This window comes from Ciconia boyciana, chromosome 1, assembly GCF_034638445.1.
Source record: "Ciconia boyciana chromosome 1, ASM3463844v1, whole genome shotgun sequence".
NCBI classification, from domain to species: Eukaryota; Metazoa; Chordata; class Aves; order Ciconiiformes; family Ciconiidae; genus Ciconia; species Ciconia boyciana.
In genome coordinates, this window is record NC_132934.1 from 87,121,591 (window position 1) to 87,149,351 (window position 27,761).

The 27,761-nt window shown below is 51.0% G+C and overlaps 1 protein-coding gene across 4 annotated transcripts; it reads right to left on the bottom strand.

Moving 5' to 3' along the window:
• Positions 1 to 47: 47 nt before the first annotated feature.
• On the bottom strand, positions 48 to 27,520 carry ATN1 (atrophin 1). Of its 4 annotated transcripts, none has more exons than XM_072879677.1 (10): positions 27,343 to 27,520; positions 9,250 to 9,443; positions 8,913 to 9,050; positions 8,430 to 8,543; positions 5,082 to 7,069; positions 4,625 to 4,847; positions 3,799 to 4,516; positions 2,367 to 2,510; positions 1,869 to 2,049; positions 48 to 1,280 (listed from the first exon to the last, which is right to left on the bottom strand). In XM_072879677.1, exons 2-10 carry the CDS (start codon positions 9,325 to 9,327, stop codon positions 1,247 to 1,249), a joined length of 3,618 nt encoding a protein of 1,205 aa, XP_072735778.1. In that variant the 5' UTR covers positions 9,328 to 9,443; positions 27,343 to 27,520; the 3' UTR covers positions 48 to 1,246. The 4 variants fall into 4 exon arrangements, with proteins under 4 accessions (XP_072735778.1, XP_072735770.1, XP_072735796.1 ...); XM_072879669.1 differs by lacking the exon at positions 27,343 to 27,520 and adding an exon at positions 26,878 to 27,173; XM_072879695.1 differs by lacking the exon at positions 27,343 to 27,520 and having other exon boundaries at positions 9,250 to 9,291.
• Positions 27,521 to 27,761: the final 241 nt, after the last annotated feature.

A 27,761-nucleotide genomic window follows, 5' to 3' on the forward strand; every position in this document is an offset into this window, starting at 1 on the left:
CCCTCTTGGGCCCAGTAAAAAGAAATGAACACAACGGAGTCTGTTTCTGGAAGGGTTTTTTTGTTTGTTTTTTTCTTCTTTTTTAAGAGCTTCATATATATATTTATATATATAAATTATTAGAATGTGTGTTTGGGCTTGGGAGTGCGTGGGGAACTTTGTTTGGGTGTTTCTCCATAGTTGGTTTGTTGGTTGGTTCTCCTTTTAATGGTTAAGTAAATATATATATGGGGACCAATCGAGAGATACAACTGTGAAATCAGACACGCACACAGGGGCTAGGGAGTCACAAGTTGCTACATAAAACTGCCACGTCTAATAGGATGTGCATGAGTTAAAGTACATCAATTAGAATGGGTGAGGGGAAAGGGGCAGCTGCCGTCTTAAAGACAGTCCCAGGACGCAGTATGCTCAGCCACATCAGCTCTCCCCATGGGGCTCAAAGGGGTCATGGTGGTGATTGCAGTCTTGAAAACAGTCTCCTGGTGCTTTGCACCTCGTGGCTGCGCCTGTTCCCATCAGCTGTGGGAAAGCACAGCCACCATCTTGCAAACAGTCTGTGGTGCTTTGCACCCCGATGGCTGGGACCAGTCCCTCTGTAGGCAGGATCGGCCGCTTTTGAAAGGGTCCCGTAATGCTTTGTTTGCATCTGAAGGGATGTTGGAGAATGAGAAGCCACTCTGGCTAATCTGAAAAAGTTCCACGTTGCTTTTCTGTATCGCTAAGCAGTATCTTACACCTAAAGGGGGGTGGGGTGTGAGGAGGCATCTTGAAAAAAGGCTCTGTTGGGTTTTGAGTTACTTCTTGACCACACCTCCTCCTCACAGAAGCAGAAAAGGCAGCAGCATCATGTATTTGAAGTCCTGGAAGGCTCTGTATTTTTTATTTAATGCAACTGTTCCCCCAAAACAAAGGATGGAGCTGCTGCCATCCTGAATTCACATCAGTCTTTGTCTTTTTGAGCTCTGTGCAATGCTGATTCTGTTCTCTTCAGAGCTCTGCTGAAATCACGTACCGATTGTTTCGTGTCCGTTAGTGGTGTTTCAGTCCCTCCCCATTTTCTCTCCTCCACTTTCTGCTCCCAGGATGCCATCCTGTACTTTTTGTCCCGTCTTCTCTTCCACTCTACTGCATGGTGGGATCAGGATGTGTCACTCTGCAGCTTCCCCTCCCCCAGGATTTGGTTGATTGATTGCTCCTCTTGAGAGAAAGACATGATGATGTCACGTTGACAGTAGAAGTCCATTTAAAGGGGTTTGTCACTTTCTTTCTTCAGGTGGCTAGGACACAGAAGAGGAACAAGGTGATTGTGAGAGAGAAAAAGGCAATTTAGTATCTCCCACTGCCTTCTGTTAGTCTAGACCCGCATGACACTGCTGGCTTGGGAAGTTCTGCAAATCCTTGAAGTAGGAGATGCTATTGAAAAGGTACAAGATTGCACCTCTCTCTTTCCCAGCGTGCTTCCTCATGCACTTGTGAAAGCCTTGTCTTGGCAAAAGCATCCAACCCTTGCAAATGTTTGGTATTTTGGCAGGGGTATTAGTTAGTCATAACTGTATTAGCATGGGTGAAATATGCAAGTTTACCCCTCTGCCAGAGGAGAGGAGCTGAGACCCCATGTGAGATTAGCCATCAAACAGCCACTTGCCAGGAATGACCTTCCTGGTGGCCAGCCCACAGCTGTGCCCCAGTGGCAAGGCATCCCTGATCCCAGGTGCAGGCTCAGGCTGAGTCACCCACTTCAGGGGCAATGCTTCCCTGTCCCCACCGCCTCTGCTACCCCCAGGCCAGGGCTGGGCTTGGAGGTATACTTGTGAGGACAGAGCGGTCTGCTCGCCCCGTGCTGTGGAGAGAGCAGGTCCATGCACCTGTAGTAATCCTCCTGCGTTGGGAGTGGCACGCTGTGCAGAGGGTGATGGGCGTGAAGCCACTGCTGCTGTTCCAGAGCCAGGCGCTGCAGCTCAGCTGACTGCGCGTGCATGGCCTGGAGCTGATGTGCTGCTGACATGGGCGCAGAGAGAGAGCCTGGCAGGTCCCTGTAGGGTGCAGCTGCAGCCAAAGACAAAACAGAGAATAAACAAGTTAATGTAACAGTTGCATCCTCTCCCGTGGCCCCACAGTTCAGTCAAGACTCTACTGCACTTCCCTTCCCAGCCCTGCCCATGTGCAGGACTTGCTCATCCCCTGATAGTGTAGGCCTGTCGTACGCTATGCCAGAACTCTGTTTAATAGACCTCAGTTTGGTCCTGTGACCCCTCATGACCACCCTGCCACTTGGAGCTCTGCTGATGCTCTTTAGCAGACCAGCAGAGCTCCAAGGCAGCAGTCCAGCCACTCAGACCAGCAGTCCCTGTGAGCATCCTTACCAAAAAGCTGGTGGCGCAGCACTTCATTCTCATGTAGAGGGTGAGGCAGGAGAGGGTTGGGGATGGTTCCAGCTGGGTATGGTATCCGGGTGAGGTGTGATCCCGAGGCGAGTGGGTCGATAAGAGGATGAACAGAGGCTGAGGCTGAAAAGAAAAGATATCACAAGATAATTGTCCCGTGCTTTTTGTAAGAGGTAACATGGAGAAAGGCGCAAGGCACAACAAAACACACATGGAGAGGGACGTGTGTTAGGGACGGAATGATTTCAGGGCTAGACAACACAGTACCATGTCCTTCTGAGTGTTACTCTTTTTGCCTGCATTGAATTTCATGTGAACCAGCCTGGCACAGCTCTGTCCCTACACTCCTCAGGGAGAAGCACTGCTCCTTAAAGTCGATTCTGCAAGGACCTGCTCTGCAATCACATCTGAACCCAGTATCGTGCCTATCTGCCACCTTGGCTGTCACTCACGTGCATACTCATATTGGGTGCTTCCATTTCCAGGTCTCACCCAGCACAGATGCTCAGTGCCAGGCACTCAAGTTTGCAAGTACTATATAAGGCTGAAATGCAAGGTACCATTTATATGAAAACTGCTCTTTCCAATGTTTTGGACTCACTTCCAGAATGCTGGCTGGAGATGCCCAGCTACGGAGCGTGGGGGAATGGACATTCATTTGTACTGGATGCAATCTCTGAGTAGTTGCAGCTGCTTAGAGTGGGTGTCTGTGACTCTGCCACCAGATCCCACTGACTGCTCACGGTACCCGAGCAAGCACAGCACTTTTTCCTACTGTATTGTAGTTTGGGCTTTGCTTCCCCAAGATTTTCATCCCTAAACTTTTTACTTTGCTTCCCTGTAGGAATTGGAAATGGAAGGGACCACCTCTCAATTCTGAAGGACCACAGCCTCCATTTCCTTACAATTAGCCCATCTTCTCTCCCATCCCATCCCAGCATCTGCAGCAAGAGCCATAGGAACAAACTAGAGAACCAACATTTCATTAGTCCTAAGGATACTCTCAAAACTGTTGTTAGCAGGGCTCCCACTCCCTCTGCAGACCACAGTGTGAGGGATGCAGTCCACAGCACCACCACCCTGGTAGCCTGTGGGACCCCAGCACTCATATTGCATCCCCAGAGATCCAGAACTAAAGGACATGGTGCAAACTCTGCTCACCACTAAGCAGCAAACTCACAGACACCTCGATACTTGCAACAGATGTCAGTGTCTTTGGTGGGATGGTAGTGAGGGCGAGGCTGAATGACCACGGTGTTGACCTCTTCCGGCTAAAGAGGTGGATCTGGGGCCTGAAAGTCTAGTCTCGGCAGCTTTTGGGCTTCCCCAGGGCCAGAGGGAGGGAGCACGAGGGCGCAGTAGGAGGGAGAGCAGGGCTTTGTGCAGGACGCCACCACCAAGGGGTCCTTACCTGCATGTATGGCATCCTGCTGGTGGAGATGGAGGTGGGAGTGGATGTGGGAATGCTGATGATGATGAGGTGTCACATTGAGCATCTGCAGCCGGGCCAAAGGGTCATTGCTGAGAGCTGCCACTCGCTCGGCGTGCTGGCGCTCAGCCGCCAAGCGCTCGGCGTAGGACATGTCAGGACGAAGGGTCGGACCGGCTGCCAGCGCCAGCCTCTCCCGCTCCAAATGGCCCAGCCCTGGGTGGAAGGGAAAAGCAGGATGAAGGCCGGGGGCCGTCTGCAGACTCAGCCCGCCATGGCGTGGAAACGGATCCATGGCAGCAGCTGGCACAGCATGGAGCTGCTCCAACTCGGCTGGCTTGACTTCAAAGCCGGGCTTGAGACGTTCACGCAGGTCCCGGTCCCTCAGGTCTCGTTCACGGGCTTCCCGCTCCCTCAGCTCTCGCTCCCGTGTCGCTGGATCACTGCTGTAGATGGCTGGCACGTTGTACCCCAGCAAGCCTGGGTCGACTGCACCCAGTGGCACGTAGAAAGGGTGGTTGCGGTTGCTGGGGGACATGACGTGGGGCCGTGCGTATTCGCTGAGGGTACGCAGAGCTGGGGTGTCGGGGCCCAGGTATGGGGGAACAGTCGCTACAGCACTGCCCTGCTCGAAGGAGGGGCGGTGGGGAACTGGCCCAAGGGACGAGCACTCAACTGGCCGGCCCTCCTGGGCCATCTTCTGCAAAAGAGCAGAGAGACCAGGATCAGGGTCCCAGCAGGGAGCGGCCAAGGGGGTCCTTGAGCATCCACCCCAGCTGCGCTGTGGCAGTAGGACCCCCAGACCTACCACGCTCCTCTCCAGCTCCCGCTCCTTCTCCCGCTCCCGCTCCTTCTCCCGCTCCCGCTCCCGTTCCCGCTCCTTCTCTTCCCGCGCCTTCTGCTCAGCCTCTCGCCGCACTTTCTCCACCAAGTCTGCTCTTTTCTTGGCCAGCTTGGAGCCATCGAGGGGCACGAAGTACAGATCTGTGCGGGAGCAGGAGTTGAAGCCGCGGTCCAGGTGTTTGTTGAATCTGGGGGCGAGAGGCGAAGCCTGTCAGCACAGAAGGGGCTGGAGGGCAGGGATGGGGATGGGGGCAGGGGCAGGCAAAGCTGAGCCCAGCACTGTGGGAAAGGGAAGAGCATCATAAAAAAGGCAAAAGGGCACAGCTGCACCCCACGCTCAGGGTGACCTCCCCTTCCCTGCCCAGACGTCCCTCCCCAACCTGGGGACATCCCCCCGGACCCCTCCCGCAGCCCCCCCTCACCTGGCTGACTGGCTGGCGTGGCTCGGCACGTCTACCACCTTGGGGGGCGGCGAGGGGCTGCGAGCAGGCGGCACCGGGCTCTCGGGGGGCTCATACTCCTCCGACGGCTCCTGCTTTATCTGCGCAGCGCTGAGGGGCAGCGGGGGTGGCGGGGGGGCCGGGGCAGCCATGTTCCCCGGCAGGGGTGGTGGGGCAGAGGGGGCGGGCGAGGGGGCTTTGTAGCCCCCTGCCACAGGGGAGGAGGCCACCCGGTAGCCGGGAGGGGTGGCTGCCCGGAAAGGGGCGGCCGAGGAAGCGGGGGGCGAACCTGGCTTGTAGGGGGCCGGCTGCTGGAAGGTGGGGAGGGGGGAGGCCGCCCGCTTCCCGTAGGGGACCACGGCCGAGGGGGGTACTGGGGGCGAGACGGTCTTGTAGGAGGCCGCGGACGGAGAGGCCATAGTGGCGATAACGGTGGAGAGCGTGGTGGCAGCGGAAGTGACTGGAGGGCCAGCCCCATGGGCAGGGGAGGGGGGCGGGGGTGGTGGGAAGGTGTAGGTGGCAGGACTCTGCCCCGGGGGGTGAGCGCACATGCCAGGGTAGCTTCCCTGGGAAGAGGCGGTGGAGGAGGAGGAGGAGGAGGAAGAGGAGGAGGACGAGGAGGAGGAAGAGGAGGCTGCAGCGGCAGCTGAGGCAGCTTGGCTGTAAGCGGCCTGGCTGTGAGGAGGGTAGAGGCGCAGCCCGTAGGTGGCATGGGAAGGGTGATGGCTGTTTGACTCCAGGCCATGGGGGTAACCCCCAGGGGGCTGGGGGGGAGCTGCCGCTGCCGGGGAGACCCCCCCGCCGCTCCCGTGGCCGTGGTGGTGCTGCTGGGGAGGCTGCTGGTGATGGGGGGGCTGGCCGGGGAAGGGGGCAGCGGGGTGGTTCCCGGTGTTGCCCAGCGGGCGGCTGTACGGGGGCGGCCCTTGGCTCCAGACGGGCTGGGAGGGCAGGGAGGGCTGGGTGTACTTGGGGGGCTGGCTGGACACGGAGAGGCCGCTGGGCGGGGGGAAGGAGTGGCCATATGAGGCACTGTAACTGGGCAGGGGCTGGGCCGGGGAGGGCTGGGGGTACTGGGCCGAGGAGCTGGAGGGCGGCAGCGGCGGCGGGGCGTAGGGGTAGCGGGAGGGGGCCAGGGCCGGTGCCTTGTCCTGCCCCATCCCGTGGGGCGAGGGAAGGTGGCCGCTCAGGGCCTGCCCCACCATCCCTGGGGAGCTGGAGGCGGCCACCGCGTTGTTGAGTGGGCGCAGGGCTGGAGGAGGAGGCAGATTGGCGGAGACGTGGGGGAAGGAAGGGGCCGAAGATGGGGGGACGGCCGGAGGGTTGGCTGGGGGCGTCTTTTGAGGGGGGAGCCCCCCGACCACCGATGTCAGCGAGATGGGGGTGGTGGGTGGCGGATTGTGCTTGGCACTGAGGGTCTGCTCGCGACCCCCTGGTGCTGGGAGCCCCCCCACTCCACCAGCAGTTTTGGCCCCAACCTGGACCACATTGGCCGTAGGGTAAAGAGGAGCATGGGCAGAGGAGGAGGAGGAAGAGGAGGAGGAGGAAGGGGGAGCAGAAGGAGCAGCAACAGCAGAGGAGGAGGAGGCGGGTGTTTGCGGGGCTTGAGCCTGGAAAATGCGGGTGGCCTGGCCCTCCAGCTGGGAGTGGTAGCTCCCTGTGGGGGGCCCCTGGGGGTGCACCTCACCTGGGAGCCCAAAGCTGGGCTCAGGTGGACGGGCCAGGCTGTCGGGAGGGGGAGCTACTGGTGGGCTCTGGGGGAAGAGTGGAGGGTGGTGGTAGGAGTGAGACGGCCCCTGGGACAGCACAGAGGAGGAATCAGAGTCATTCTCCACGCTGCCAGGGCTGTAGACGCTGGGTGAGGTGCTTCTGTTATCCTGGTCAATGTCCCGTGGGTCACTGCTCATCTCATCGTTGAAGCTGTGGCCATCAAGGCTGTCAACATCAGATGGGGATGGAGGGCAGGGCAACTCCTGAAGTAGGAAAAAGGAGAGAGATGTTATATGGCCTCCTAGACCATGCACAATACTCTTCAAGTTCCCAGAGAACTTGCTTTCTCACCTTTCTCTGCCAGCACTAGAAAATGCCACAGAGGGAAGGAGACATCGTCTGGCAAGGTAGAAATCACACCAGTCCTCCTGCCTCCCCTTGGAGCAATTTCAAGTGCTCTCGGGTCCTTCAGGAGCATCACACACTCAGGAAGGAGGTAACAATGGGCCCCTTGTGTACAGAGGCAGTGAGGGAGGGCAGGAACTGTTACAGATGAGGTTGAGAGTGAATAGATACGAAAGGTCCTAGCACGACCACCACCGGTGATGGGCCAGAGTACGATTCCGTGCTACCCCCAGGTGGCACGGAGCAGCATGCACCACAGTGCGCCCCGCACAGCCCAGTACAGCCCCCCAGACCAAGAATCGCTCTTCTTGTCCCTGCAGGGCTCTCCCTCAGTGAGGAGACCCACTCCCCTCCAGTCCCCCGCCCCAAGCATCTCCTCCTCTAGCTGCCCCACTCCTTACCTCCTGATGTCCCCTCTGCACTTCCCGATCCCTGCTCCTCCCCACCACCTCTCGCCTCAAGCAATGAAGCATCGGTGATTCAACAGTTAGCATGGATAATTAGTGAGTGCCACCCTTGAGCCTCAGGGCTTACAAGAGGCTGAACTGAAAAAAGATCACTGTTGAGCTGAACGGAGTGTCCACATGGACAAATTACATAGATGTAACCACAGTGGTTTAATTACAATGACCTCATAACATGAGCAAATATCCCCGTGTTTGCAGGCCTTCAAGGCCAGTTCCCTGAACAGGCTAATGGTGAACTGCAAAGCACAAGAGCCGAGTCTTCCTCCAACTGTCCGACCACCGATCCAGCTCAGTGCTGTCAGCATTTTGGAAAAGCCCCGCCACAACTATGTAGAGCGCGTGCGTAATCAGGATTTGCACAACCATCACCCAGACCCCACCATGACTTAAGAACCTCCGTTTCACACTGCTCTGGGGGAGCAAAAGAGGCTCTGCGCACCAGCAGCTGTGCACAGAGCCAGGCTCTTGCCACTGAGCCAGGAAAGGCAGGGCACGTGCCCAGCTCTGAGGGTGCGGCAGTCCCCTGCCGACAAGGCAAAAGAGACTGCTCAATCATCACTCCTGGTGGTGTTTTTGTAGCCAGGCAGATGCCATTTAGGTTGGAAGAGCTGCAGTGCGAAACCCAAGGTGCCAGGGCTCCTGAGCAGCGGGAACCTCAAGCCAGGTGGGTGTAAGCAGCACAGGTAGGGAACAGGAGAATCCTTTGCCCTGGACTCAGGACATGCCAGCAATCACAGCAGGGACAACTCACCTCGGTTTTGTTTTTTTTGGGAGCATTGGTGTCCTCCCCTTCACTCTCTGAGATCTCTTCTGTTCGGCCCTGCTTGCTGCCCTTGGGGGTGCAGGATTCCTCCACCCGGCCCTTCTGCAAGAGAAAGGAGAACAGGGAGGTGGGAGAGTCATGGGGAAACTTCCCACCCTGCCAGACCTTCACAGACTGCAGTAGGTGAGACACAGCCACGACAGAGCTTAGCAGTGCAACACTGAGCCAGAATATGGCAAAAATTAGAGCTAAAAAGGGCTGGTGAGACTGAAGACCGGTTCTTGGGAGATGATGGGAAGTATGAGATGCTGAGGATGAGAGGAAAGAGGGATCCCACCCATTCCAGAGAGCTAACCCAGCATTGGTTCCTCGGTGGATCCCTTCTGGTCTGTGTCCCCGGATCCCCAAACAGATCCTACCCGGTGTGGGCAGTCCTCGGACACCCCACGCTCATGTACTAGCTTATACTACCTTTGTGGCTTGCCGGGATTTCTCAGCCTTTCCATCACTGCTGGAGGTGCTGACGCCCCCAGGGGAAGCTCGACCCCGTGACCTGAGCTCCTCTCGGGGCCCTGGAGCCTCTTTCTTCCGTCCACTCCGCATTGACATCTAACAAAAGCGGGATCACTGGATCAGTCCTGCTTTGCATCTCTCCACTCCTGCCCTGTCCCCAGCCTCCCAAAGCCCCTGAACCCCTGGCACTCCAAACTCCAAACTCATGTCCACAAGCTTTGCTGTGAGCCTTAGTCCCAACCCACAGCTCCAGCTTGGCTCCAGTGTCCCACCCCCCATCTCCCATCTCACGTACTGAGTCCTTGTTCTGTCGTGTCTTCATTCTTTTGGGTGTGGGACCCCCATTCTCCTTGGCGCGGTTTGATGAAAACATAAATTTTTATCACTCCGCACCCCCCTTCAGCTGTTCCTGGGGAGGTGGAGACGGGCAAGAGCAGTTCTTCTGGAAGGGGGGCTTACACCAGCAACACAACAAGATCCTGGTGAATCCTGAAAGGCAGACAAGGAGATGAGAGGGGAGAAAGAGTGAGTGGACTGCGGGACATCCTTTTGTGGTCTGCTATAGAAATATGACAAAATTATTACTGTTTCCTTAATTATTATTTACAGATGCAAAGATCTTAACCAAAAATGCAATAAACTTCCCCATCAGAGGGGGAAAAAATTTGGCCAGTCACATTTTCACATTTGATTTCCAATTTTTAGGAGTGATACCCATAGGATGTGAGGCAGGCAGTCCTCCAGTTTTTTGGAGGAAGCAGGGAGGAATGGTATCAGTATGTTGATTGTCCTCTGAAATAATTTTAGTATTTCCATTTCCTTGTTTATTTGATCTTCAGAGAGAGAGGGAAAAAAATAACGGGAAAGCGTTTTAAAATGTTCCTAATGACAATTTTTCTGACCTCGTAAGTTCCTCTTTGCACTTGTTGTCAGTGCAGTAAGTTACACTATCCTTAACTGGCCATGTGCTGTTATTAGCTAGCTCTGCATAATGAGCCCCCAGTGGCCTTTGCTGAAGGGGTATTATACAGCCCTGCCCTCTCCAGAGCATATGCACGTGCATACATGCACCAGCACATTACGCAGAAAATGTGACAAGTCTTGCTTAGGCTGTTTGGTGTCCAACGTACACAAATAGGTGTGAGAAAATGCACAGATCTTTGATTTTGCATGACACAAACAGAATCAACTCTGTTTAGCCTGGAGTGCCTGCCTAGGTCTCCTTCTTCTCCATACACTGGACTGCTTCTCAGTGTACCACATAAGAGTGATGCCCAGAGATGCAGAGTACATCCTTACACTTTGCAGCAGTGGGAAGATTTCTGTGCTCCCTCTGAATAAATTTACAGCTTTGTGCTATGTCCAAAAGCAATATAGATATTTAACACCCTGTTATGCCACACAGTTCCTAGTTTAGAGTATGAAAGCACCGTGATTGTGTTAGCCTGCGAACTGGACTGAAGTGATTCAGGGATGCTGCTCCTGAAGCTAGTTTGCTTGGCTCCATCCAGCTCAAGATCTTTTGCACTACACTGTGCTGCGCAGGTGTAACCAAAAAGAGACTGTCCTTCCCCAGCCTGTCATTCGAGTTGCTATACTTGGCCTCTGGAATGGACAATCTGCAAGACAAGGAAATGTGTCCTGTGGATGAGGAATCAGGAGAAAAGATAGACATCTCCTGGGTTATATTCTCTGATCTGGAAGCACAGGGAAGTTCTGTGAATAAGTAAAAGAAGACTTGAGATTTGGGACTCCTAAAGGCCATCCCAGACCTGGAAAGATTGGCTTCTAGCCAGCCAGTGCAGGAGCAGTCTGGATGTACTTTCATTTCTCTGATAAGGGAGCTGAAACCAGGGATCAGAGCAAAGGCACCAGATAGGAGAACTCCTGGGCCTCCTGTGCAGCCCTGCTGCTGGACTGTGTGGCCCCGGGGTCACTGCTTTCCAGTGCCTCCATCTCCCTGCCTGTGAAAAGGGAGTAATGACACTGGCCTGTCTCTTGTGGGGCTCCACATCTTCCCTGACCAATGCTTAGAGAAACCCATCTGGAAGGTACCTGGGAAGAGCAGGGGACTGTTGGTTTTAATTTCATTAATATTTTATTTAACCCTCATCGTGAAAGCCACGGGGGACTCATCCAGCATTAATTTCCACACACAACAATTCATTAACTGAGACCTCTTCTTTAATAGAAAAATAGCTCACGATGGTTTATAACTGACCTAATGGAGGAAGAGCACTCTCCTAATCCCTACCAGCTGACATGTTTTACAGCCTTGTATTTGTCATACTTTGGCCTTCGGTTGCTAATTCAGCCAGTTACACTGATGCTATTCTAGATAAGCATCTAGAATTAACATTTCTTACATGAAACAAACATTGTAAGTAAGGTGGTCCTAATTTAACTCAACTTCAACACACACCATGTTGGCAACCTTCAAGTATTAGCTCAGTTCTGAACACACAGAAGCAGCAACAGCACATTACCAATATGTCACTGCTCTTTACATTCAACAGGGATGCCACCCACACCTCCCACACCAAAGAACCAAACATCATAATGCAGCGCATAGGTCTCACTACAGCTTTCCAGTAACCCTGTAACGACAATTATGGTCTTCTTTCCAGAGAAGTAAGTCAGAGAAATAGTATGCAGCCAACCACATACTGAAACTTCCCTTTTTAAAATAAATACCAACTCGGTACTTATGTCAACTGCTGAATATGCAGTACCAAACAAAGCCAGAAACAAATAGGTATGTTTTGGTAGACATAAATTAACCACTGGGGCAGAAGTTTCTATCACTTAAGAGAGTGAAGACTTTTCTGAAATATATAACAGAATTGATGCACACATTATTAGGCTCAGTACAGCAACTGTTATGTCAGAGGCCAGATGAGAGGATCACAACGCTGCCTTCTAATTTTAACATCTATGAAATAAAAGCTTGCAGTGTGAGCCTTGACAATTAACAAAGCTACACCTAACCCTTCCCGTCACTGAAGATCCCTGTAAATGTCTCTGAAGAGTTCTTAGGGCTCTGTGGTTTTGGAAAGGAAATGAGACATTTGGCAGGGCTCCTGTCAAAGGGATAACCTTTTCCTGGCCTTGTGAAGCCCTTTACAGGTTTGACTGAGTTATGAGGCATTGCAAATTGCTATTTTTCTGTTTGCATTTCATAGAACCCAGCCTGGTTTGGCTTACTGCCCAAACCCCTCCATATTCTTGTGTAAGCTCTGGTGCAGTCTCCTGTGAGCAACACACACTCAACAGGCATCCCCATGTGGGATCCAAAATGGATCCCGCTCCTCCTCCTCCCCAGCTTCAAGTAATTCTCCTTGCCAAAGGTGGACTGTCCTGCACAGGCAGCCAGGAGATCATGGGCTCCAGTTCCTCTTCTATTGAGGAACACAGATAAGCTCTCTCCTTCCCAGGCTGTAGTGTGGAGCAACTGTTCACAGGTAACAAAACTGGTTTACCTACTTAAGTATATACCCTTGGTCTCTCTTAGAAAGTTGGGTGAATGTTTGTCCTTGGCTCAGGATAGCATTTACACATCAGATTGAGGATCTGAGAAAATAAACTTTCCTAGAAGCAGAGGAAATGGGAACAGGACCAAGTTGTCTGGGATGGTGTTTGGGGGCTTGGCCCAGACTGTAAATGACAAATGAGTCATGTGCCCCCAAAGGCTTGCACATGCAGGGGCTGCACACACAGGTACACCCAGCACATGTCCCAACAGCAGAGAGGCAATTTCCAGTGAGACAGGGAAGTCAGGGAGGTGCCTCCAAATCCATGGAGGGCTGAAGGGTTTTGTCACTTTGGCTGGTGCCCAGTGGCAGAGCAAGCTCCAGGATGGGCAGCCTGAGTCCGGGGCTCCAGTCTGCTTGAGAAGGTTAAAAGCCAGCTAAGGTCCAGCTAGCCCTCCATGGGGCCAGTGACAGGAGAAGGGAGAGCTGAAAGCTCTCAGCATCCATGCCACTTAAGAAAAAGAGCTAACACCACCATTACTTCAGCAGCGTTTCTTTAGCTAGCAGACATTTAAGGCCTGATCCAGTCCTCACTGCGATTAGCTACTGATACTCAGTTGCCAATAGTTACCATATCCTCTTCCCTTTCTTTTGTATTACTCCTCTCTAGGGGAAAAAAAAACCGACCACATTTACTTGGTTTTATTTTCTACTACTCTTGATCTTCTCCAACTGTAATATTCCAGTAATCTCAGATGGATTCAGATCTGGTCCAAGCAGGAGGGGAGGTGCAGCAAGCAGAACATGACTATGGTACGTGACACAGGAGACCCCCCTGAGCTAGCCAGTGATGATTTGGGGGTGGAGGGGAATAGCACTGATGTAGCCTCCTCTCTCCACCGAGGCTCTGCCTAGGCATTGCCTGGTAGACCATATACCTAGTTGGAGGCACTGAGTGCAAAGATGTCAAGGTGCATGGCTGGATCATTCAGTCTCAAAGAAAAAATTAATTAAAAACTCTGCCACCCATCAGGACCACAAATGCTGCAGGAAAGGGCAATTTGACAGCATCTGTACTTTTAAATAAAATGGGACAGTGCCTGTTCTCTGGTCCTGGGGGTGAATGGCATTACACAGCTTGCACCCGGATGGCAAAATTCTCCTACCCTCCAAAAGGGGATGGACACATCTAACCTGGCCACTGGCAATTGGCATGGTCCTACGCTAACTCCTAAACCACACTCAGGCATCATCTGGGAGAGCACTCGTTGGCATAGAGCAAAGACCGTACAAAGGAATGCCATGGTAATGGACAGCCAGTGCTGTGCACCAGTGTTGTTACTATAGACGTAGCCACCGTTATCTTCCACTAGATGCCAGTCCATGGAAAATAAGTTTGGAGTAAGGAATCAGTTCCTCCTTTAGTCTAAGTACAGATGTTCTGCAGTTCAAACCTCTTGTTTTCTTCAGTTGGGAACTATTGAAAGTACACAGTGACTACTCCTTAAGTCCTTTTTTGAAATGTAGGAACTACATCCAAAATCCTACATGAAATCAAAGGCACTTGGCTTGCAAAGAGGGATTTAGAAGTTATAAGATGTGAGAATTAAACTGAGTCTGTTTCTCTCCAATTCATTAGCTCTGTCTTCCCATCCTGGTTTTTCTCTTCCCCCTTCTGCAAAGGGACGGGTTAGCACCGGAGGGCAGAACCAGGGTGGCAAAACAAACACAGCTGCTTTCTAACACATTGCAGATGCTGGGAAGTGTCCTGAAAGTGAGATGGGATGATAACCAATGGATCCCTCTTGACAGGTAAAGATCACTCAGAAAGGAGTCCCCACTGGAGCAGTACAGCCAGGGGACATGCACCGTGGGTGGGAAGTCAGAAGCTGGCATATTTATATATACTGCCCAGTGAACGACGGTCCCAGGCAATACATTTTTCATTCCTGTCTCCATTTCCCTTTTATAAAATGAAAGGAAAATTCCCAGAAATTTAATCAGGGTTAATAACTGTTAGTGTCTTGAAAACACACAGTTTCATCCAAAATACTGCAATCGGACAACCTGAAGTACAACATTTCCCAATGGCTAAGTACCTGACTTCATGTTTGAACCCTGGTGTCTTTCTATAGGGTATGGTGGAGACAGGGAGGGAAGGAAGGGGAAGGGTGCCACATTTAGTGTTAGATAGCAATAAATTAATAGGTCATGGTTCAGGTTGCATATCACAGTCTCATCATCAGTCTTTTGATTGAGCGTGACATTACTGTTAAAAGGGAAAATGATTGTGTGAGCAAAGGGATTAGGATGCCAAAATGGTTGAATACCAAGATGGCAGTGGGCAAACACTTGCGGCTAGTATTATCTTGGGCACGACTACTCCCATGACTTGCAAATTGTTTTTTACTCAGTAAATTTTGTTAAGAAGAAATATATTTATGTGATACCAAATGAAAGGTAGTTTTGAAACACAGGCATTTTTCTGTCTCCTACAAAATAATTAGAATACTGGGTGGATGCAGGGGCTGTGAACTCAGGTTGGAAGGTGGATCAAGGAATAAGACTGTAGACCTGGTCAAATAATCATACTCTGGTTAAAACTCTTGCCTACCCAGTGGATGAAGTTTAACTACATCCCTCCCCCAATACTAACATGAAGCTGGAGGATCCCAGGGGACTGAAATACTCATGAGCCCAGGCTGAAGGCAGTGAGCGTTAGCTAAAGCTCTCTCCCCCTGCTCACCCTGCTCCCGTGGGCCACTCCTGCTCCACTGCACACACACACCCCGCGATCAGAGCACACACCTCCCTGTCCTCTGCAGCCCCCCAACACCGCACATGTAACAGGAGCATACAACCACCAGCAGCCGTTGGATGCAGCTGGGAAGGGCTGAGACCTGCCTCAGTAGGGAGGCTTGGCAGCACAGCATTACATGGCAAACTTAGACAGAAATACCACGAAACAACTGTCTGCAACTGAAGTGAAAACTGCTGTTACTGCTCAGAAATCAAAATATATGAGTTCAGTATAAAACCAGTGACAGTTGTCAATTTTTGTAATTTTCTATGAGTAAATTGATTTTATATTGGCAAGTACCAGAATATCATTGGATTCTTCTATCGTCAAAATATTGCATAAAATGAGTCACTATGAAATGTTTATGTATGCTTTCAGAAACTTCATTCTGTACTGAAGGGCAAATTACGCATACTCTAACAGACAAGCTGAATGAACCCTCTTGATTTACATCTACCGATGTATGTAAGAGAAGACAAGGTTCGAGAACATACACAAGTCCATGGGACCCAACAAGATGCACCCCAGGGTCCTGAGGGAATTGGCTGATGTAGTTGCCAAGCCACTTTCCATCATATTTGAAAAGGCATGGCAGGCAGTGAGGTAAAGTCCCAGTGCCTGGAGAAAAGAGAATACTGCACCCATTTTTGAAAAGGGTAATAAGGAGGATCCTGGGAATCACCAGTCAGCCTCATCTCAGTGCCTGGGAAGATCATGGAGCAGATCCTCCTGGAAGTTAGGTCAAAGCATATGGAAGACAGGGAGGTGATTATGGACAGCCAACATGGCTTCACCAAGGGCAAATCATGCCTCACTAGTGGCCTTCTACGCTGGAGTGACTGCATCAGTGGACAAGGGAAGAGCTATGGATGTCATCTACCTTGACTTCCGTAAGGCCTTTGATACAGTCCCCCACAACATTCTGGAGAGATACGGGTTTGATGGATAAAGAATTGGCTGGATGGCCACATCCTAAGAGTTACAGTCAACGGCTCAATGTCCAAGTGGAAACTAGTAACAAGTGGTGTCCCTCAGGGGTCCATATTAGGACCAATCCTATTTAATACCTTCATCAATGACATAGATAGTGGGATTGAGTGCACTCTCAGCAAGCTTGCGGATGACACCAAGCTGAGTGGTGCAGCTGATACACTTGAGGGGAGGGATGCCATCCAGAGGGACCTTGAGAGGTTTGAGAAGTGGGCCAATATGAACCTCACAAAGTTCAACAAGGCCAAGTGCAAGATCCTGCACCTGGGTCAGGACAATCACCAGTATCAATACAGGCTGGGGGATGAAAGGACTGAGAGCAGCCCTGTAGAGGACTTGGGGATACTGGTGGATGAAAAACTGGACATGAGCCAGCCATGTGCACTTGCAGCCCAGAAAGCCAACCATATCCTGAGCTGCATCAAAAAAAGCATGGCCAGCAGGTTGAGGGAGGTGATTCTGGCCCTCCACTCCACTCTGATGAGACCCCACCTGGAGTCCTGCATCCAGCCCTGGGGTCCCCAGCACAAGAAAGACATAGACCTCTTAGAGCAAGTCCAGAAGAGGGCCACAAAAATGATCAGAGGGCTGGAACAGCTCTCCTATGAAGAAAGGCTGGGAGAGTTGGGGTTGTTCAGCCTGGAGAAGAGAAGGCTCTGGGGAGATCTTATTGCAGCCTTTCAATATATAAAGAGGCCTTATAAGAAAGACAGAGAGTCTTTTTTACCATAGCCTGTAGTGAAAGGGACAATGGTTTTAAACTGAAAGAGGGTAGGTTTAGATGGAACATATCGAAGACATTTTTTACAATGAAGGTGGTGAGACACTGGAGCAGGTTGCCCAGAGAAGCTGGGGATGCCTCGTGTTTGGAAGTGTTCAAGGTCAGGTTGGATGGGGCTTTGAGCAACCTGATCTAGTGAAAGATGTCCCTGCTCATGGCACGGGGGCTGGACTAGATGATCTTTAAAGGTCCCTTCCAGCCCAAACCATTCTATGATTCTGTGCCTAAAATAATACCTCTCAGACTCAATCCGAGCCAATAGCTTTAATTCTTTTCTCATATGTACTTGTTGACTTATTTGTCAACAGTACTTGTTGACAAATTCACTTGTCATGCTACCTAGGTGCTCCTTCTCCCCAGTAAAATGATAAATAAAAATTAAAATGTTCACATTTTAGGAAAGAGTGCCAAGTAAGAGTACTAAAAATAAACGTGCAGAGTGCTGGCAGTCTTAGGAAATAAAGCCAGTTTACATTTTATTAAGTCTATATTAATGCTTTGTTTTCTTAATTCTGCACAACAATGAGGAGGTAAGAACATTATTTTAAGTATGAAAGCTGTAATTCTGGAACCTCCAATTCAATGAAAAACATATCTGAGAAAAAAAAAAATTCTTATGAGCAGAGTGAAATAAAAACAATTAGAGCTAAAGCGAGGTAATAAATAATAAAAACATTCATGCATTTAACAATAGCTTAATTTACAGCATAGAAGAAGATATTAATTTTTGCAGAAACAACTGAAAATAAAGGTTTGATTCACTAAATGAAGGTTAGATGTACTAAAGAAGGTTACGTTAATCGTAAAACGATTCCTGAGGGCACACTAAAATGACTGTAGGTATGTAACAGATTTACTTAAAAATCTCAGAAGAATCATTCAGTCTCCCCAGAGGAGGGCCTCAGGATCTCTTGGAGACACAGGCTGGCAGAGCCCAGTGGAGGATCACAAAACGCAACGCACTGGGCTCTTCCCTCTTCGAGTGGGATGGAGGCCTACGGACACGTGATGCAGAGGAAGGACACATCACACTCTCCATACTCACTATTTTAAGAAGTGCAGCATCTTCTATATTTGTAACGCCTGAGCACACCATACCTGTGGAGCTGTTAGGGTTTAAGGGTCTATTGTAATACTTCACACCCCTCTTTTTATATATAGATGTCCCTTTACTAAGGAATGCAAAGTAAATTACTCAAAGACATCACAGGCTAGTTGCCCAGAGACTCAAAGGAAGATGTTGGCTGGATGGGACCTCTGTAGGTCTCTGGTCCAAACTCCTGCTCACAGCTGGGCTGACCCCAAATCTAGATGGGGTTGCTCAGGGCCTCATCCAGGCAAGTCCTGAACATCTCCAGGAGCAAAGATTCCCCAGCTGACCTTGGACACCCATTCCAGTGCTGAAACATCCACTACCAGTCGTAATTTCCTTGTTGCAGCTTGTGACCGTGACTCCATGTACCATAGCTCCTCACTGTTGGCACATGGAAGTTATCCACCTGTCAACCCATCATGGTTCCAGACTTCTGCTGCAAGTATTTACTGGGGAAAATTGCTGGTAACTTGCAGCTGCAGGACATATATAAGATCACAGGAAACCAGAAGCTGAATCCAAAGTAAGAGCAGCCACATCATCCATCCCTCCCTTCAGTAACAGACCAGTGAAAAGCATGGTCATCCCTTTCTGCCAAGACCCGTATCATCCTGAAGCTGGCAGAGGGAGGTCCGGGCAAGGATATGACTTTGCTCAGAGCCCTCAGTCCCAGGCAAACTAGTCAGAGTGTAGAGAAGAAGCTAGAAGGATCAAACTCTGCAAATGGATTTGAATGAATGAAGTGCGGAAGTATCAGGCTAGGTGGAAGAAAGCCTCCTGGATCCTCACAAGGATCAATGTCCTACCTCCCAACGGCATTAAGTTAGGAGACACTGTCAGTATCGCAGATGATCATGATTTAAGAGAGAATTTAAGGGAATAAAACACTAAAGAAGCAAAAACAGGATGGATATAGAAAAAGGGCAAAGGGAAGCCAATGTGGCTGATGAGAGTAAATTAACGAGGGTAATAATGAGGATGAGAACTAACTGAGGAGAACTGTAGAAGGACTTTCCAAGAGCGATGATTGGGCATGTGAACAGCATGTGAACTTCAATCTAGATAAACATAAAGCAATGCACACAGAGGAAAAACAACTCCATCTCCACGTATAAAATGATGGGCTCTAAGCTGACCAGTGCAACTCAAGAGTGATACCCTTGGGATATGAAAGGCAGATCCATAAAAATATCACCTTGGCATTCAGCAGTCATCAAGAAAGCAAACCACATGCTATAAATTCCTGAGAAAGGAACTGAAAACAAAACTAAGAATGTCATTATGCCCCTGCACAAATCCATGGTTTTCCCACATCTTGAAACATGCGTGCAGTCCTGCTCCTTCCATAGGAACTAGAAAGGGCAATGAAGAGGCATGACTAAGTGGGTTAGGCATCTCTGTCCAGAGAAAAGGGTTACTAAGTGAGGATGTGATCAAGCACTGTAAAACCATATATGAAAAGTAGAGGTTGCATAGGAAATAATTTTTCACTGTCTTTTCCAGTATAAGAACTGAGGACCATCACATAACGCCATAAAGAAACAAGTTCAAAACAAACAAAAAGAGATAGTTCTTCCTGAAATGGGTGGCTGCAGAATTTCCAATCAAAGGACACTATGGGTGCTAGAAGTTTGCATGGACTTGAGGGGAGACTGGAGAGTTTCATGCAAGAGAGAGTAACTGGTGCTTACCAAATAGTGAGAAACCACATCCAGCTATGGCAGTCACTCTGCTGAAAACAGCTGGAAGCTGTAGGAGCATCAGAGGAAAACAGCACGTAAGCTTGCCTTAATTCACACTGCTTCCTAGGGATTTGGCAGTGACCACTGCTGGAGCAGCAGACTCTGGACTAGATGGACCTAGCGGGGTCATTGGTACGTTTTTAACAAGTTCAATAGTACAAAGTGCTGAGTGATACACTGAAGAGAAGTGACAAGCACACCTGCCCTAAGAACTTCTGCTCATCAGTAGGGAGTGCTGAGGAAGAGAGAGATTTATTAATCACAGGAGAGCTATGGGCACCATTGTTATTTTGAAGGCATCATGCAAGGTATTATCAAGCAATGAGAAAAAGTATTAATGCCAGCAGACATCGCACTTGTTAGACATCCTCTGGTAGACCATGTAATGCTTCAGTTACCCAGCATCAGGAAAGATCAAAGTGGATTGGAGAAGGTGCAGAAAGCAGTTTCCAGAATGCTGAGGGACACAGAGCATAATAGCGGCAAAAGAAAATAATTAAGGTAGAATTCACCAAGTTTGCAAAAGAAAGTAGCTGGCATGGTGCCCAAGGAAGCCCTTTTGACTCTGTGTTTCTAAGGATTCACGACTGACAGTGAAGCCAACACGAGAGCCATTTGTGCAAAGGGCAAGTGTCTGAACAGGAAGAACATGGACAGACAGATCGAGAAGGAAAGGAGTGAACTGGGGCCAGGGAGATGGGCACAGGAACAATCGTACAGCAGACCTGAAACACTGATAAGCTTAGAGTCACTCCCTTGCTTGGGATCCCACAGCTTTTCCTTGGTCTACAGAACTGACCAGTGGGATGATCCTGCCCTCGCCTGTAGGGCTGAAGGAAGGGAAACCCAACGGTGTGTCACAGGAAGATTTACATGGGAAGAGATCGCTGGAGGTCTCCACTCAAACCCCCTGTTCATAGTAAACTGCAAAGCTAGATGAGGTTGTCATGAACACCTCAGAGAACAGAGTTTCCCCAGCCTCCCTGGGAACCTGTGCCAGTGCTGAACCACCCTTGGGAGGAAGGGGAGGTTTTGTCTTACATACTTCACCAAGTTCACGGTGAAGTATTATTCTAGTTCTCACGATTTTATGAAATCGGAAAACATGATGTTTATGGCTAAATCAAGATCTTCCGGGACACAATACAACAAAGGATTACAAGTCACAAGTATATAAAATTCTCCCCGATCCCAACAGAATTCAAAACAAGCAATTCATGCCAAAGTGCTACCACCTACAGATACAGAATCTACCTCACAGACCACAGACACAGGCCTCCACCTCTCAGGTGGGCACTTGAGCCCAGAGACTGATCTCAAATTAGGCTCAGAATGGACTGCCAGGAGAAAAGGTATGATGGCAAGTGAAACCACTGCCTGAGATATTTTTAATGCCTTGGGTAATCTCTGTAAAGCAGCATGTGACAACCTGTGGGCTGAAGCTTGGTGCGCAGGTATGGCACAAGCATGACCTGTCCCTGCAAAAAGACCTCACCCATGGATCCACTGTCAAAAAGCAAGTCCCCCAAAGCTTACCACTGAGAGGCCACAGTGGCCCATCATGGAATTCGTTGGTAATTGGTGAAGGCACTAGGTGAACAGAGGTTGCAGAAACATGGGTAAAGTTTGCAGGTGGTGCTGAGTCAGGGGAGATGGTAAATGATGAAATAGAAACGCTGGCACAGACCAGTTGGCATTACTGCTGCAACAGGGTCACACAGAAAGACAAGTGTTTTAATTATGGAAGATTTTTTACATCAAGCTTTCAAGGATGAAGATCCAAGGATAAATAGAAGCTCTGAAAAGGCCTTGTAATTAACAGCTGATACCAAACTGAACACAAGTTCCCAGCACAAGACTTCTTAGGGGGCTATGCCTGAATGAATGAAACCCACCAGTGCATAAAGAGAGGAATACTCTTCAGGAGCAGGAATAGAGAGATTATTTTTACCTGACTATATACAGGATTGGTGGGACCATTATGGGAGGAGTGCGTGCAGTTTTTACCTGCGTACTCCAAAAAGGATGCTGACAAATTGAAAACTTCCAAAAAAGAACAAGAAGGAAGTCTGGTAACGCCTCCCCCTTACAGTAAGAGCCTTAAGAAGCTCAATATATGTAGCTTATCAGAGAAAAGGTTAAAAGGCAACTTGACCATGGCCTATGAGTACTACAAAGGGAGAAGATTTCTGACAGCAGAGGGCTCTTTAACCTACAAGACCCCAGATCTAGCTGAAGCTAGACAAATTCCACACAGAAACAGTGCAAAATCTGAAAAGTGGGAGAAATCAATCACTTGAAAAACTTGCATAGGGATCTAGTGTATCACTGGAAATCTTTAAGGTTTTTTTTTATTTTATTCTAAAATAAATACTCTAATATTTTCTGCAAAGACCTCCAGGTGACATTCCTTACCATGTGCTGTGCGGGGGAGAGGACCAGCCAGTTGATCAGAACAGGTTTTTCAACACTAAAGTCATTAGCACTCATAGAGAGGTTGGCCAAGAGGTGATGGGGTCCAGCTCTGGGTGCAAATGTACTTTGAAAGCAATGGTCTAGCAAAGTATGAGGAAAGCTTGATGGATAATCATGACTGGACAAACCACTCTTCATAGAGGGTGGACCTTCTTCATGTGTCTGGCAAACTCTGAATAATTCTGAGGAAAATCACTTCATCTACTGCACTGCCTAAAAGAAAAGCAGTAGTATATCCAAAATACTATGCAATAGATACAATTTATATCCAACACACTACGCTATATGTTTCAATTATATATTATATTTCAATTATAATTCAAAATTTAATATAAGATATAACATGTATTATGTAAGATATACTATATTATACAGACTATTATATATATTGCAATATATATACACACACATAAATACATATTTACACACAGTATATCCAATCCACTGTCCAAAGAGATGAAGGTTGCTCAAATGCAACCTTCAGTTAAGTGATATGTAGCACCGAGAGACCTTGTGGAAGAAAGAGAGTAACACCAAGTGCCTTGTAAGGCAGGGAAGTACATGACTAAAATTTTCCAGCTAAACTGATCTACGATGAACAACGTCAGGAGGGCAGGCAACATGAAGGAAGACTGAAAGCAACCCGCTACCCTTCTTCAGCAAAGCCCAGACAGACCATCATTGGATAAAGTTGCTTGGAGAAGATATTGCAGTTACCCTTTGGTTTATAGGTGAAAATACTGCCACAACAATCAATCAAACATTGATATTTTACAGGAGACAATAACAAATCAGTGTTTGCTGCCACCACAAACACAGAAAACAGACTGCCAGAGATTTCTGCAGGAGCATTGTCAGAACTGGAAGCAAGGCAATGCTTCTGGAGGGATCGCTTCCTCACAAAACTGGCTTGTGTTAAACTTTTAACATACACCAAATCCTCACCCCCAAACGCTCGAAGCCCCAGTCAGCCAACCAGACTAAGGTAGAGAGGTGAAGCTCAAACCACTTGAGCCAGAACCATGCCCTTCTGTCTCATCATTCTCCATACACCTCTCACTGAGGACATGGGTCCTGGGCCCACAGTTGCCCACCATGTGACTGGAAGGACAGAAAGATTCTCCGGTGTTCAGCTCAGCGTGACACAAAGAGCAATGGTACATGTACCTGGCCAACCTGGCAACACGTGTCTTGGGCACCGCTGCAGCTTCCGTAACTCAGGCAAGGCACTGAGATGCAGCATCTCACATTCATGTTAATTGGTCCGCTGTGACCAGACTTGGGCAGTGTTCACATGAATTAATTCTGCAGAGAATACATACCCTAGGTGTAGTTCAGTTGGTTAAGAACATGACTTTTTCAGAGATGCCTCCACTTTTAAACACACTCAGAACTTGTGCTGCCTTCTCCTTTGGCCTTTAAGAAATTTGTGAAGCATTACTATTCTGTACTTCACTAGGAACTCAAGAAGTACAGATGGAAGAGATGAAGTGACAAATGCAGGAAATATACTTCATACTTCCACAGCATCCCCTAATGGAGGAAAAAAGAGATCAGAAAATCCACTGGAGGCCAGAATTTTTTTTGTCCAAAAGAGAATGGGAGAAAGAAAAAAACAGAACTGGGGAAGATAGAGCCTGACAGAGGAGGAAACCAGGTTCTCAGAAGAAAAGGTAGACACCCAAAGAGGCAAAATATAAGATTGGGTAAACATTCAGGTAGATATTTAAGGAGGGGTACAGCTGAATAAATGCTCAGACCAATTCCAGAGACTGCATTTGCAAAGGTATTACACCCCCGATTTGGTGAATAAATATCCTTCCCCACACAGCTCTCTATTCCACAGCGATTGCTCCTCTCAACTCCACCTCCACGCCACAGAAAAAGGCTGATGAACATGGGGAAGCTCCAGGAGGAATCAGGAACGTATATAAGGAGTGATAGAGGCTGAACTTTGGGAAGACCAAAACCTGCCCGATTCATTTCAATTACAAATAAAGGCTCCCCCTCTTGAAGAAAAATACAGATCAGGTTGCTTTTAGTATAGTGATCCCGCTATGCGATAGAATCATAGCTCCTTGCATGCCCAGTATTGTTTTGGAATACAAGTATGCCACAAGAAACTTGATTGTAATTCCTCATGCAGGCAAACCTAAAGGTGAGAATGCCAGAACCTTTCAGAGATATCCAAGGGGTACAAAATCTGGGAGCGGAGGTAAATGCGTATGAAGAGAGGTAAAGGCAGGCCATCGCAGCAGGTTAAACCTGTTAATCTTCTTCATTAGGATTCACTGCACATTTAATTTTCAAATGTTTGGAGAGTTTTTATCATTTCCAGCACAAACCATGGTACTATATGTTCACTTCTTAATGGCCATACTTGAAAAGCTCCATCATGAATCACAGTTGGAAAAGTCTGGTTTGAAAGACCAGATCATTCCCAAGAAGTATGGGAAATACACAAACGATTGGTTGTGCAGTCACCAATACCAAACGTAAAAATAACAACTTGGCCAAGAAACATGGAAAAAAGGATGACATTCATCCAATAAACAATTTGACCATTCACATTTACAAGTGTCCCATCCATGGGTAATGATCTTGGAGCTCCAGCCCCTCAGGACGCATGTGCAGCACAGCACTGATGCACAATACCCTCGGGCTTAGAAGAAAGGAGGGTCTAGCTTTCAACTGAAACAACTGTGGGATTTGGGTTATGAAACTGAGGTAAACCAGCACAGATTTGGCTGATGCCCTGCAACCGACACATTGATTCTGGTGGGAAGTCAGGGCTGAACTCTGAAGCTTTAGGCGTAAGCATACCCGCAGGGTGTGTAACCATGCTCCACCATTCAGGTGGACACAAAGTGAATGGCATTTCCAATTCCTTCTCCTCTACTCTCCTGCTACACACCTTAGGATAATGGCCCACTACTTTCTCCTCACTTTTTCAATGCTGGAAAGCATAGCAGTTCCCATGCAATCCACCCAATACAATCAGAGATAAGGAAAACAGATTTGAGTGGCTAGCTTGGTAAGGACATGCTGTTCCCCAAGAACCACAGCACTGCAAAACAGAACCTGCAGACAAAAGCCATAGAAATTCTTACAGGAGCCATCCTGGCAACTAAGTAACTGGCTGCAAAAGTCAAGGCAGCCACAGCACTGAGACAAATGCCAAGAATGACACTGCCTGTCTCGAAAGCAACTTCAGGAACATACAATAGCTATGAAGGCAGAACTCAACGGCAAGCAAAGGCAGTGTGTAAAGTAATGCCACGGTGACCAAATGGCTGCCACTTCAAACAGCACAGCGGCCACTCGGCAAAATACAATCGGCAATTCGCTGGGCAACAGCAGCTGAGGCAGCCACAGGCCAGCAGCCTGCAGAAGCCAGCAGGGCAGAACCGCCACTGGCTCGATGGCACAGCCAGGACAGCGTGGGAAATACAGATGCCACTTCTCCAAAAAACCTAAATCGCAAATGGACAGCCAGCCGGACACACCGGGGGGATCTCGGCCCGTTCAAAGGGAGCGCAAATGCCATCCTGATGCTGCCCAACCCTACGGGTCTTGCCCGCTCCCTGGTCCCCAAGTAGCAACCTGGCGTTTCAGAGAAGAGGGCGGCAGGTCTCCAGGTCGAGGGTGGCATCGGGAGGGGCTGAATCCCACCCGTGCCTGCCACAGAAAGAGAAGGGGAGCAAACACACTTCTCAGTGGCCAGACCCCGACGGAAACATTATTTCCAAATATTCCTGCCCACTCCCCAGCCGCACCTGGGAAAGCAGGGACAATACACGGTTCCCGGGAGGAGGGGGCCGCTCGGAGGCGGCTTTGGGGGCCGGCAGCGCGGGAGCTGGCCCGGCAGGCAGCGTGCGGGCTGATCCCCCCCCGCGCTGTTGTGCGTTCCTCCCTGCACGGCGCCGGGCCGCAAACTCGGAACTCCCGCCTCGCCCCGGCCCCCCCCGCCGCCGGGCACTCACCCCCCTGCCCCCGCCGAACTTTCTGCTGCAGGGAAGGGGGGCTCCGCGGGCAGTGACGTCACGCCCGGGCGCGCGGCGGGGCGGTGTCCCCGCCCCGGGACCCCCGCGGCGGGCGCGGAGCCCCCTGTCCGACCGCCCCCTTTTCCGGAGGGAAGGCGCTCCGCCGCCGCCGTCCAAGGCAAACAAGCCCCGGGCGGACTGGGGCGGGCAGCGCCCCCCGGTGATTTACGAGCGCTCCCAGCCGCGGCCGGGACACGCCGCCGCGGGGAGCGGGATGGGGCCGATAGGGGCCCCCGCCCCGCCGAGCCGAGCCTCCGTGACCCGCAGCGGCCCGGCACCCTCCCAGCCCCTCGCCGCATCCACGTCGGGGCAGGCACCGCCGGGGGCCCTTCCCCAGCGCCGCGGGGGTTAACCGCCATCCCGCCCTCGCCCTCTCCCCCCCCAACTTTGCCGTCGGCCCCCGCCCCCGCCGCTTCGCCCCCCTCCCGACAGACGGACCGGAGGGAAAAAAACACCCGCGGAAGAATGCGGCGAGTGGGCGAAAATGACAAGCGGGGCGGGAGCGGCTGTGAGCGGGCGAGGGACTCACCGGCGGCTCCGGAGGGGAGGTCGAATGAAGGGAGGAATGGAGGCGGCGAGGAGCGGGGGGAAGGGATTTAAACGCTGCCCCCCCCCCCCTTTTTCCCCTTTCCTCCCTCCTCCTTTTCCACGCTCCCTCGTTTCCTCTCACGTCTCCGGAATAACCGGTCGGTGGCGGGGGCAGCGGCTCCGGGGGGGTGCGGCAGGGAGCGGGGCCCCCCCCGCCCCGCGGCTCTGTCGCCCCCTCTCCCGCCGTGCACCCCGCGTTCAGGCGCCGCCGCCTCTGCCCCGCCGCCCTCCCATCGCTCCGACCGCTGCCCGCCTTAGCCACCTCCCATTTCCGAAGAGCCCAGAACAAGCCCCCCTCCCCCGCCCCTCCGCTCTGTCACCCCCCAGCCGCGCTCGCCGCCGCCCCTCCCCGCCCCCCTTCTCCGCGTCGGCCGCGGGGGCTCCGCGAAACATCCCCCCAACCCACCGGCGGGCAGCGTGGGACAGGGGAGGAGACCCAAGTGCGGGGCGAGCAGCCAGCCCGGCCCCCGCCCCGGCCGCGCCCCGCGCCGATGGGCCCCGCTCCCCCGGCTCTCGCCTCCCCTCCCCGGCGCCGGCACAAAGGCCGGGGAGGAGAAGAGCCCAGAGGAGCCTTTTTGGCAGGACGGACCCGGGGCGACCGAGCCCCCCCCCCGGGGGGAAGACGGGGGGAAGAACTGCCGGCCGGGGTCCCCGCGGCTGCGGGAGGGGACTCTGCCGGCGGGCGGGCGGCGGGGAGGCGGCGGGGGGCCGGGGCCTGCGGCGAGGCCTCCTGTGGGGCGGGGGCGGCGGCCGCCTGCCTGGAGCTCATCAGCATGCAACGCGGGGCGGGTGCACGCCGCGGCCGTGCGCGCTCCCCCGGCCACC